The 12,739-nt window shown below is 37.8% G+C and overlaps 1 protein-coding gene across 1 annotated transcript in view; it reads right to left on the bottom strand.

Annotated features, from left to right (window-relative positions):
• The window catches only part of cpne7 (copine VII), a 50,218-nt gene extending 40,306 nt beyond the window's left edge, over positions 1 to 9,912 (bottom strand). Inside the window, exons 1-2 of the mRNA XM_088613680.1 lie at positions 9,710 to 9,912; positions 5,834 to 6,677 (exon numbers count right to left, since the gene is read on the bottom strand). Coding sequence (XP_088469806.1) covers positions 5,834 to 6,016 — 183 coding nt within the window. The 5' untranslated portion in view covers positions 6,017 to 6,677; positions 9,710 to 9,912. The remainder of the gene's footprint in view (positions 1 to 5,833; positions 6,678 to 9,709) is intronic.
• Between the last annotated feature and the right edge of the window lie 2,827 nt (positions 9,913 to 12,739).

The following is a 12,739-nucleotide window of genomic DNA, read 5'->3' as shown; positions in this document are numbered from 1 at the left end:
GGGAGTGAAGTGATGGAAAACTGAGAGCAAAAGACTCAAATAAATGTCTGCAGATCTGAGGGCACTTTGAAAACACATAGCATTGGTCATGTTGGTTTCAGGCCCTCGACAGCAGTCCCCAGTCCTGTTAGACGGCAACATTTAGCCTTTATATATTTATATAGCCCTTCTAATACAAGTGACCTGGCGACTGGGAGAGAAGATTCTAGCTTCCATCCCTTCTCATTTTCCTGTGACCTCCATACTCAGATGGACTAACATTGCCATCATTCACTTGCAAACTGATGTACTATATAACGATAACGTGTAAAAATGTTTTTGCAGCAATTTTCACAGTGAAGGCACATGATAAACAAGTTTTGGAAAAGGGTACAAAAAAATTGAGACGGCGGTATAGAAGGTGGTTACTAATTGAACTGACATTATTTGGAGGTCTACTCAATCTAAAATCCTGCGCCAAACACACGCTAAAGAAAAAATGGCCTAGGATTCACGGTAACGGTCTTGAAATCTATAATGTAATATATGGACTATAGTTCTAAAAAGTCAGTTAAGACAACATGGATCACATTATTTCATCATTTGTGGTCATTTAGAATGTGCTAGAAGTTATTGAATCATTTAATCAGACCATTTTTGTACCTCAACCTCAAAACTCATCACTTTACATGCCAATGGTTAGACCCTTGCTTTTATCTCCTGAGGTTTTTGTGTTGTACCCAACAGTGGTTAAGACACAACTCACACTTGAATAAAGGATTCACAGGAAATACAAAATCGAAAGGGGTGAGGTCAACTGGTGATTGATTTCACATGCTAGGACTCAAAAATAAAATTAAACACGGTGAAACACCTGTGAGACATCTATGCATCTATCATCTTTACATTTGTTTTAAGCCACATTGGTAACGGTTAACTGACCAGCTCCATTGTGCGATACTTGGTGATTTTGACACACTTTTCCCAACTGCTGTGTTTCCACTCAGAAAAGTTACCGGTATGTCAGATTTATAATAATGGTAATAATGGCAAGTTCTCCTGGATACAATGCCTTTCATGAGTGTCCCAGCTATCATCAGACTACTTGAACTGAAGCCGGTTTCCAAGCTATTGACTGACTAGCATGGTCACACAATCCGCAAGCTGGCCAGTAAAAAAGCAAGGCAGTCTGGCTTAACCAATGTGAAGACTGACAGGGATTCACCAACGTAAGTAACCAGGTAGAGGAACAAAAGAGATTTCTCATAACTCTTCCAATGTTGCCACCTTTAATGTATTATGGTAGCTCCAACTGATGCTTCTCATGTTTTGTATATCGCATTAGAAAAGATGTTTTTCCTTTTGCTGGGATGCAGGCATACCACAATCATTTATAACCCAATTGTTATTACATCGATTCATTTTAGCAATTTAAAGCCAAAAAAAGTGTGTTTTGATTTCATTTCATTTTCCAAATTTTATATAAGTATGTATGAACATATGATCTTTGAAGGCATCCTTGAATCAGCAAACAAAGCATAACAACATCAGAACCCCTACATCAGGACCCTGCAATGATACTGCTTACACTTCTTAGAATATATACAACCATCTAGCACAATGGAGTAAAAAACACAGGTAATCATTTTTAAATTTGCATAGATTTTCGCCCCATTACAATTCCACCAATTCAAAATGTGCAATACAGGTAGGCATTGTAACCACAGAAAAATTCCACTCTAATGTTTAAGACCTAAGGTATGCAACTGGGTTCATACTGAATTTCTGCTTTGATTGTTCTTTCTCAACTGTATCACAGGAGGACTGTAATCTTTTAAGCCTAACAAACAGAAGCCAGGACTTACTAGTGTTACCGTCGGCATTCTAGAAATGCTATCAGGTACAAAGCACTGATACAGACACTACAATGAGATAAAAATTATTTGAATGATGTTACAGCATCTCCATATCTGTTTGTAAGCGTTACACTCACCAGCACACTCGAGGAGACAAAGAACTGAAGCAGAAGAAAATTAAAGAACCAGTGACTTTATGAAGCAAGGCTGATTGTCACTGAGGTTTAATTAAAGCTGACAAAGCCACCTAACTCTGAGCACAACCGCAAACTCAGCATAGAGACCAGAGCAAACCTCAAATTCATATACGCTGATTCAGACCCCAGAGAAAAAAAAGGACAGAATAACTATCTCATCCTTTATGGCATAAATTGTCTGTCAAGACCTACCTGATAAGATTCTCACATTGAAAACTCACAGAAGTTTCACATTCACAATGGCCTCTTTCAGCTTTTATGTTGCCCTGTGTCCATTAAGCGACGTGTTAGGCTGACACCTCTTGCAAAAGCATGCATGGAGAGCCTGAAACTGAGAGGATGCCATTGGCAACTGAGGGCAGATAGAACCGCATTGCAGGAACATTTACAGGATCACTTTGGAGGAGCAATGAATCGAAATACGAATTGATATCAACAGATAAAGCTATTGCTGCTGCTATAATCAGTATTGCTCCTACTGTAACCATTAATCCTGTAATAACCATATAGCCTCTCCTTCTGTTTTGCTTAAAAAAGCAGCTGGATTAGATCCTCTGATCAACATGCTACTAGCAAGAAATTATCAAAATGGGACCAATGGTCTCTTTCAATTTGTGACCTTAATTACTGTATTTGATTATATACTACTAATTGTACAAATACTACTGCTGGTATTACTACTACTGCTGCTAATTCACAGTATACACTCTCTCTCACTGCACATGTGAGGTTAGTTACCACAGCATACAATTTCAAAAATGCAGAGTGAGGAAAATGTTTTAACTGAAAGACACTATTGCTCTTCTTGGGATGGGAAATGAAATGATCATAGGCCTAATCCATCCAAGAGGTACAGTATACGTTTCTATGCCATATACTGTATAGGATGTTTTGGATAGATTTCACTAAATCACTTTAGACCATGTAAATGGAAGCTCAGAGAGAAAAGGGTCAAGTGTGTATTAGAAAGAGTGTTCCTCTTTCTGGGAAGCAAAAGCAAATAAACAATTCAATTTCATTTTGGCGTGTTTGAGGGGGCATTCAAACTGTGAAGTGTTTGGCTGTAAAAGGTTTTAATCAATAAAACTTGGACACAAATTATAAAAACGCACAATTATTCCCTTAAGCCAAATGCTGTTTATGCCAAAGTAGGGCTTTATAAGCAAGGACAGAGAGGGGCAACCTGTCAAACCGTAAAATTCAAGCAGACTAGCACTTTCACATCAACAATGACAGCTAAAAACACAATCTTATTATTCCTCAGTGTGACAGCTTTACAGAAACAAGGAGTCAATTGCTGACCTGGAAAGTTTGTCACGATCCCTCCTTCCATTCACAATCTGACATAACCATTAGCCAAGCCAATGGCAGCTCTCCTCATTCTGACAAAGCGGTGCAAATACTATTTCAGGGCTTGAGGCTTTGGTCTCTCTCAAAGATGCCACTTTCAGATTTTTTCAGAGTTCCAGCTGGAATACAGAGCTGCTGTGTCAAACTCATGGACCTTATTTTAAAAGATTTTCAAAGCTTTAACACCGGATGAGAGAAGGGTAAACTCGACAATTTCATCCTCTTTACTACCTCACCCTTTAAAAAGTAATTCACTTTACACTGAAGAGAAAAAAAGTTAAAAAAAAACAACCTTTGGCACACATTCTTGGACTGACTGTCCTACACTCTGTGAAGATATTTAACGCTTAATTTCTTGTAGATTGTACCGTTGAAACTCTTTTCACAAAACATTGCACCAGCAGAATATTTTACCAACAAGGGATACAGTTATTCTCACCCACAGTGTTTAGAAACTGATTTTCTTGAGGAAAAAGAAATACCCATGTTTTCACTATGAAGTATGCAATTAAAAAGATACAATTTGAATATGCTCACTCAACTAGTCTCCTACAGGAGAAATAACCATTTCATTACATTTTTCACCCTTTACAAAGACCAGAAGAGAAGCTACAATAGAGCATTAAATAAATGTAATTTAGTTCTAAGGCTATATACTACACCTCAGCTGTTTACCATCAAGTTATGCTCCAATGATCCCCCCAAACAAAAACAAAATTGTAAAGGGTCACATAAATATTTCAAAGTGCTTATTTGTAGATCCCCTACAGGCAGCTTGAATGTGTCTTTTTCAATTTTATAGCCTTCATTTGCACACTTAATAGAGAACACCAAAGAGAAGGAATGAATGTTTTAAGGAAAAGAGAAGTCACCCAAGATGAGGCAATTTGATCTGCCACAGATCTGTATTTGAATTTGAGCAAATTATACTGCTGAAGCCAAAAAGAGGAAAATACTGTATATTACTTTAATCCCTTAAACTTCCAACAGGCAGTACCTGGCGCTGTCCTGCATGACAGCATGTAGCTCACAAAACATGAAATGGATCCAACTGCTGAGAGTCTGATTTAATTCTGTGGTGCCGCATCCACTTCTCTCTCTAGAAAACAAGCCAGGTTATTTTTGACTGTATTGACCAGGAATAGTATGAAGTTCCCATGGCCTGAAAACAAACCACAGCACTACTGTAGCTGAACCATTTATCACTTCAATATCATACTCATTAAAACAAACTGCTCTTTAGCTTTAGTAACATACCTGGGCTTCATTCTTAACTGAAAGCAGGCAATTAAACACAACAAACAAATGCTTCTTATTCTAAATAAATGTTATCAGCAATATTTATATAGCATTCAAAGTCTGATATACTCTATACTGTGTTTTTAATCCAATGAGACATAGCATATTTCTAGCCAAATGGCACTGACTTAGTTCATATACGACAAAAACAAGCAAATATACTTGTTCTATACTACACTAGTTTTTAGTGGAGAAAAGCAACAAAAAATAAAAATTCAAGCATCATTTGAGACACTCTGAAGAATTCCAACACAGATTTGACCAGAATCTACAGCTTATGTTTCAGCTTCTCTCTCCAACAGTGTCCTAGATCTGTTGCAATGCCCATTAATGGTTTTTGCACCTACATGGACTTTTGGACAAATCAATTGGAATGTAATACTGCTAACAATGTCCACGCATTGCAATCCCTGCCTGTCTAAGGAAGCCTTGAATTTAAACGAACAGGACAAAGGGAGTATAAAGTGAAATTTCGGAATTTTCTGGAACACTGCCCTTCAAGCAGTCTTCGGAAGTTAATGAACCGTACAGTTAATAAAATCTCTATATACCTACGTTTCCTACCAGCGGCTACAGTTAATTAATATACGGTATATGGACAGAAGAATAACAATACAAAACTATGAACGTAACATAGCATCTTAAATGCCTTTCCTATTATTAAATTAATTTCATATTTTGGGGTTCAATATTTTAAGACCGTAAAATACAGTACTTAACATGATGGGTTACGAGTCTGGTCTTAAAAACCACAACATAAAAACAGCTACAAAAAAAAATCAAATTGTGTGGCAAATTTTTTCATTCTGCGAGATCTAAAACTAGGCGTCTTTTTTTTCTTCCCTTCTCATCTTCAGCACGGCACAGCTGTTCGGATAATGAAGGCAGGATTAAAATTTCATCCTTCAATCTGACGTTTTAACACAAAACGGCTCACTTGCTAAATCTCAGCCCCGTCTCAAAGCCACCACTGTGGTTCAAGATAGTTCTTCGAAAAAATACAATTCTGTTTAATACGAGAAAGGAGGAAGGTATCCTTCTTGATCTTATTGGGTATTACTCCAGCTCACCTACTGTACAATGAATTTTTGAGCACACGGTTATTATTGAGAGTGAGCAAGAACTCCTATTACTTTTGATGGGAATACTCACCTCAGTCCATTGCCCCTGTGCTTGCACCATTAGGATGACACTAGGGTCAGACTTATTCAAGGTATCCCGGTCTAGAAGAGACTTGCATGACACCCGTAGCTCTACTTTAGAGACACAGGCCGTGGGTACCACGCTAAGAGCTGCTGCCGGCGAAGACAGCTCCTGGATCTCATTCATCATCATGGTCTTCAGTGTGAGCAGGCTAGGTTACCACTGATGGCAAAACCTGCCGATGAGGTCCAGAGTGTCAGGGGACGATCGGTATGCTTGCTGCACCTGGACTCTGCTGTACTCGCTGGCCCTGGAACGTCTTCAGTTTGGATCATAAGAAAACAAAGCTGATGCTTTCTCTGAATGGAATGCTCAGTTTCTCAAATTAGTATTAGAACAAGCTCCTTTGAAAAAGGAAACCGGCTTCAGAATCCAGATTCTGAAAAGAACATCAGTGATGTACGGCAGTTTTTCCTTGGCCTAAAATATAGGTGTTTTGCCCAAAAGAGTGACAGTACAGAGCTTACAGGTCATTTCAAATAGTAAAGACCAAATCATCTCACTGACTGGTTTACATAGAGGAGAAAAGAAAAATATCACCATTCAGTGACCAGCTCTAATGAAGACAATTGAGAGAAAAATGTCCAGATTCAGGAAATAGTTAAAAGGGTGGTCAAGATATTATGTTGTGCTCATCAGTAAAACAGGGAGCCTTAGTGATGTTCCAGGCTTTTGTGAAGTACAATCCGTGCCAAGAAAAATGTTGCTCCTGAATATGAAGAAACTTAAAAAGGGAACGTGTCCAAGACAGGATTTAAAGATGACTTCTTCCTGAGCTGCACATGAAAAGAACCTGAACCAGGAAAAAAAGAACAATAAAGATTGACACATCCTGGTCATGTTTAAAAGACATTCCTGAACAATTATAGATGCGTCTTCTATTCACTAATGTAAATCTTTGGATATACTGTACACCTTACTTGCATGTGAATATTCATAAGAAGGGGCTGTTCAATATAAATATAATCAAACAAGAGACAAAGCCTTACTCATTCACATTCACTGTTCCCACACATCATACACTCAGGCATGAAGCATTTCAACAACATGCAGGGAAATGAGCTTTGCTCACCGTATTAAACCATTTCATTATCCTGTATTTTTCCAATTTACGCTTTTTTTAATTCAAGTGAGGGATCAGCTCTCAAGATCCACAGCTGGTGAAATCTTTTTAGATTCCAAAAACTGACAACTGGTATGAAATGATTTGGAAGGAGTTACAATATTATTTAGGCCCATCATTGGAGAGAGACTAAGGTTTAAACTAGTACGACAGCAAAAATAAAACATGTGAGTTTCCATATTTGTGGTAGGTGTTAAACAGTTAGTATTTTTGTATTTGCCTATGTCATTTGTTTATTAAAGCCTTTTTTGGAATAACTGGCATGCACATTAAAGCAAAGGAGGCACATTTTTAGATTATGGTGAAACAGTATATACCATATGGTTTCGAGTGCAAATAAGCATAATGAACACAAAGATATATCGCAGTACCAGAGGGAGAAGGAGAGCAGACTGAAACAGCAAAAGCTCAGCCACACAAATTATGAAAATATATTAAGCCACATGAACCCCAATTGGATCTTTTTTGTTCCAGATGTTTATACCTTTGTGCTGAGCTTTACATAGATCACTTAGTATTAAAAGAATTAACCGAAGCTAGAACAGAAATCCCCAAGGTAAAGGCTTGGTTAATGTGATCATGTATACATATATGTTTGTGCATTCTGAGATCTCCATCTGTTGTTACCAGTATTTCATTTTGTTTTACAGTAGAAAGGCCAATTCCATCATATAATAATCCATGGATGGTATTACCATGCTTGCTATCTATGAAAATAGAAGTATTATATTCCAGCTGGAGACATGATTATTATTCTCCCTGATGCAATATTTACAAAACCTGTTTTGTAATTGTAATTGTTCGGTGTGGACCCAAATATTTGCCAATATTTTAGTACTCTGTCAAACCTCAGAGTTTTGGCTTATCACTGGACACTTTATATTTAACAAGTTGAATAATTAATAATCTGGCTGTTGTCAACTATTTAAATAGCATAAAACTTAAATATTATGATGTCCATTTTCTGATTGTTTTCCACGACTAAAGGGCAAGCCATTGTACATGTGTAAAACAGTAGATAGACGGATCTAAATGTAGCTATATTTTAATCTACATAGGTTAAAGTCTAAAAATAGCCATTTCTCGATTAAACTCAGATTGAACGAGAATACCTTTCTTTATAAGAAAAGTGATTTGGTATACAGTATGTTAATGTTGCAAAGCGTCCATGCAGAATTTAATTTCAGCACCAAGCACTTTAAGGACAGCTCTCGATAGTGCTGTAAACCCAGGATAGAAAAATATCTGTAATTTATTTTTTTCTCTTTATATAGAACTCATAAATATTTCCAACTTTGATAGTACCATTCGCATCTGAATTTCCGCCGCGAAAATTCTGCGGGTACACTAAGGAGTTTGGGGAATCATGTAAATATGCCAGAGACTAAACAGCCACGTGAACGTACTATCGGTTAAATTCACAATTCTAATTAATCAATCAATAAAAACAGGTTGATGATTAAGCTTATAAGTAAAGTATCAAATTCACTTTCATGCTTCAGATGATCGACGTTTTTTGTTTCGATATTATGCAGATCTTGCTTCTTCTGGTTTTGAAGTTCCTACCTTGTCTGGGGATGTTTCATACACACAATCTCTTTACTTCATGGCCTTTTAATTAAGTCCTTGGGGTTGGTTTTGCGAATTTTCCATGTCTATTGATAGAGCGAGCCAGAGTGAAGCGATATGAAAGTTCAGCGTTTCTTTAGTATAAGAACTTCAAATGCTATTTAGTACGCCTTATGACACATAATACCTAAAACGGTTTTCTATCGCCCTGAAATACAAGTCTATCGCCAACAACAGCCCATTTCACCTAATATGAACATTAAAGGCACAGGAGCGCACGAACACCATTAGAGTGCTAGTAACAAAAACTGAAACATTTAATTATAACAAACAACAACAAGCCTGGGAGTGCCATACTGTATGTTGCTTTCAATACGTCACGCAATCAACATTAAAACGACATTACTAACTAAAGTAAAATTGTGACTACAACGACAAATACGCACGACGGCGTGACATGGATGTTTGTAACGTTGTAAAACCCGTAAAAGTGAACAGTTTAAACTAAATTGGAACTTTGGTGCGATATTCATTAGCTAACACGGTCAAAACAGCAGCAGGAGCTCTGTTTAAAAGTATGGTTAAGGTGAAGTTGATAGTCTTTTTTATGCTAGACATTCTCCAATGACCCTAGTTCTCACGAAGAATGTACGAAGTGTAAACGGGCATGACTGGTACAATGAGATGAGCTAATCAAGCTACACATTCCAATTTAGCTGGAAATGAAACTTTAATCAGAGTCAATTAAGACTCAATATGCAAAACCAAATCACGCGCCAGTACAAACGCAATACAGCTGGCATGAACTGCCAATAAACTCAAATTTGGGATTCCACACAATTAAATTAATGCAAATCACTTAACATCTTTTCGCACATATGATGATAAAACAATACCCTTTATCTATTTGACTAGGCATGAAAATAATCCCTCTAACAATATAGCCATGATTAATATGTACTCCCGATATTTTACAATGAAGGATATAATAACGAAGTGGCAACATATTTTGTACTACTGAACAAAGCGAAAACTGACTAATATTAGACTAAATTCTGACTAGAAATAGCATCCATTCTCCCTGTTTTCCTATTTCACTGTTCTGGTCTTTCATTGTTCAAAGCGGTCCTTACCTGCTGCATTCCCCAGAACTCGCACTTGTTGTATAAACCCGTCCTTCCGCCACCTCCTAGTTTTCAGAAACTCAGGACAGAAGACTGGGAGGGAGAGAGCCGAAGAGCCGGGGGGAGGGAGATGGAGAGAGAGAGGAGAGGAGAGTAAGGAGCAGCTTGCCGATTTGCTATCCCATTAGCGGCCTCTTGAGGGAGACACAACTACGTTACTCCCAGCTGCCGGGAGATTCTGCAAGGCGCAGGCAGCGGTCGGGGAACTGTCAGGCTCGGTAGACACAACCGCTTTATGAAGACCCCGACGGCCCTGAACTGCAGGGAAAAAAGGAAACATATCTGTTTAACTGCAAATGCTAATAGCATGTGATTGCAGTCAAAGACAGAACACATGCCCAGCGTACACAATGCGCAATAAAAAATAAAAAGTGTAATTAACTAATTAGGTCTAATGGATATATAAACAGAAAGCAATCAGTGATGCAGAGCAATAATTTAAATAAACACAAACTATCGGGCTGTTTTCGATTAATAGTTTATTTAAACTGCCTTCTAATTGCTTTAAGAATTGGGTAAAAAACTATAAATTAATGCAAAACGCACAGAGAATGCCCAAGGTATAGAGAGACAGATAATGTATAAATGTTTATGTACAAGATGGCAAAAACATTTAGTACTCCCTGACGTACAGTGTGTTGAATTATTGAAGGCAATAAGTAAAAACCAAGGTTGAAAAAATGTGCACAAATGTATCACTTTCTTCATAACATACTATGGTCTGATGAGTCACAAATTGCACTGCTTCCAACGTTAGAACTAACGACAATAATGTGAGAAAGAATAGATATACAAAGATCACATAAGAAAGGTTATAAAGAAGGGAAAGCTCATTCAATAATAAGAATGAACCTTCTTTAACTCTTACAGATGACTATGTTATACTGTAGGTAGCTCTTTATCAATTGGAAATCTATCTGCAATTGAAGGAAATATTAACAGAGGAAAATGGCAAAGATATGACTGTGATTAAAAGCATATCTAGTGACCTTAGATCTCTCTAACACAGTGAAACATTTCAGCACAACATAGCAACCAAATGAACAACAGACCTTTTATCAGAAAGGGATCAGATGGTAGCAATCTCCTGTCCTAAATTCAGCATGAAAATGTTTGATAGGATCTAATAGATTCCACGTGAGCCAAAAAGATGACCAATCTCAATGTCCCAGGTGCAGTTGTGGAACAACAAAAATTAAAGAACAAATGCCAGACTGTATAAAAAGACAAAGGCAGAAGTGCTAACTTAGAGTGTGTGAATATTTGTTCATTGCATAATGTCCATTATTGTTTTGTAGTATATTGTATAAGTATAGACACAATAAAAATGTAATAATATATAAACCAAAAGGAGGTTCAACAGTCAAAACGTTTTCTTTCTACCTTTCAGCATCAAACTAACCCCAACCTGTTTGTTAATAATGAATTGTTTTTACATTTCACTTTTCATCCTAAAGCACTTAGCACACAGGATTGGGCCCAGTTTATCCACAACTAAAATATAGCCTCCACCTGCAAAATGCACAGCAGCACTTGTGTACCAGCAAGCCAACTCCACAACACATCAGATGGTTAAGTGAGACATTGACTCGCCACTCAGATTAAGAGGGAAGTTTAGAGAGTACAGATTGTGCAATTTAGCTAGGAAACCAAGGTTAACACCCTTACTTTTACAAACAACGCCATAAACTTTTCAATGACCAAGTCACATCCTTAGAACAGCAACCTCCCATCCCAGTCCTGACCAGGTCCAGTTTTGCTTAGCTCATGAGATCTGACAACATCAGACAAGAAGGTGGGATCAATGCAGTTTTAGAAATAATTATGGAAAAAATAATGGGTATAGCATATAAATACACTATACATTCAGAGCTTTACGTAAAAACAAAATACATTAGCACCTTTTCAAGGTGGAGCAGAAGACTGTTTTGAAAAACATCAGTTTACCACTGCCAAACCATCCTCAGCAGGGACCACGCTGTTTCAAGCACCCAAAACACCACCAAAACTGGCAGAGCCCTTTCTCATCCATCTGGGAAAGCAGTTGCCATAACAACCAGGTCAGGACAGAAGTCAGTGCCACCTGTGCATAATTAAATCTTACTTACTCACTTACTGGACCTGTTACCATCACAGTATTTAATACCCATCCAGTCAGTCTTAGTGTTTGTCAGGAGTTTCAGTGTCCTGTTTCCTTGGTTTTTTCTCTGACTTTGTCCTCAGATTACCACTTTTCTTGGTTACGATCACCTGCATTTCAAACCCTGCCTGCTTCCTTACTTAGTCTTACTTACTTAGTCTCTGGATTTCCTTATGGTGCCTCAGCAACCAAATGTTGGCACTTCTCACCTTGAGCCTTGTTTTTGTTGCGAATATGGGTTTGGGTGGTGCTTTGCTGCAAAACCCTGCTTGACTGCTTTCTACCCACAGATCTCCACCTGTGTCGGGATTCCCTCCACTGCACTCCATCTGGGAAAAGCGTGTTGCTTACTGGAGGACTTCCTTCCCAGGAGTCACGGTGTTTATCACATATTTCAGTTTCTACAATAATGTCAGTGACTGTACATATGTAGGGCTTGAGGTGGTGTGGCAATTTCTGAGGGGCTGCCCAATGGCAGCTGTAGCAGTAACTGTAATAATGTAGTATTATACTATATACAGGCAATATTTAAGTTTGATGCAAAAGGTATTAATCAAACACAGAACTCTCATCATATTTCCACTTTTTTCATGTATTTTCCATTAAAGTATATTCCTCAATGTGTTTGTATCTATACACATGAACTTCACTTCCAAATAATGTCATGCATGATGGGTAATACACCTGTTCCATGCAGAAGCCTTTCATTGATTTACTCTTTTCTTGCATTAACACAATCCCATGGAGATCTTCTACTAAAAGCTTAGCCACCGTTTTAAACTAAATGTTAATCCTCAGAGAGTAAAGAATATAAGATACAAACAAGAGGTGGGCATTCA

The sequence above is a fragment of the Lepisosteus platostomus genome, chromosome 20 (genome assembly GCF_059453375.1).
Source record: "Lepisosteus platostomus isolate fLepPlt1 chromosome 20, fLepPlt1.hap1, whole genome shotgun sequence".
In the NCBI taxonomy this organism is placed as follows: Eukaryota; Metazoa; Chordata; class Actinopteri; order Semionotiformes; family Lepisosteidae; genus Lepisosteus; species Lepisosteus platostomus.
Note: the sequence above shows the minus strand (reverse complement) of the source record. Positions and strands in the feature narration are given on the sequence as shown.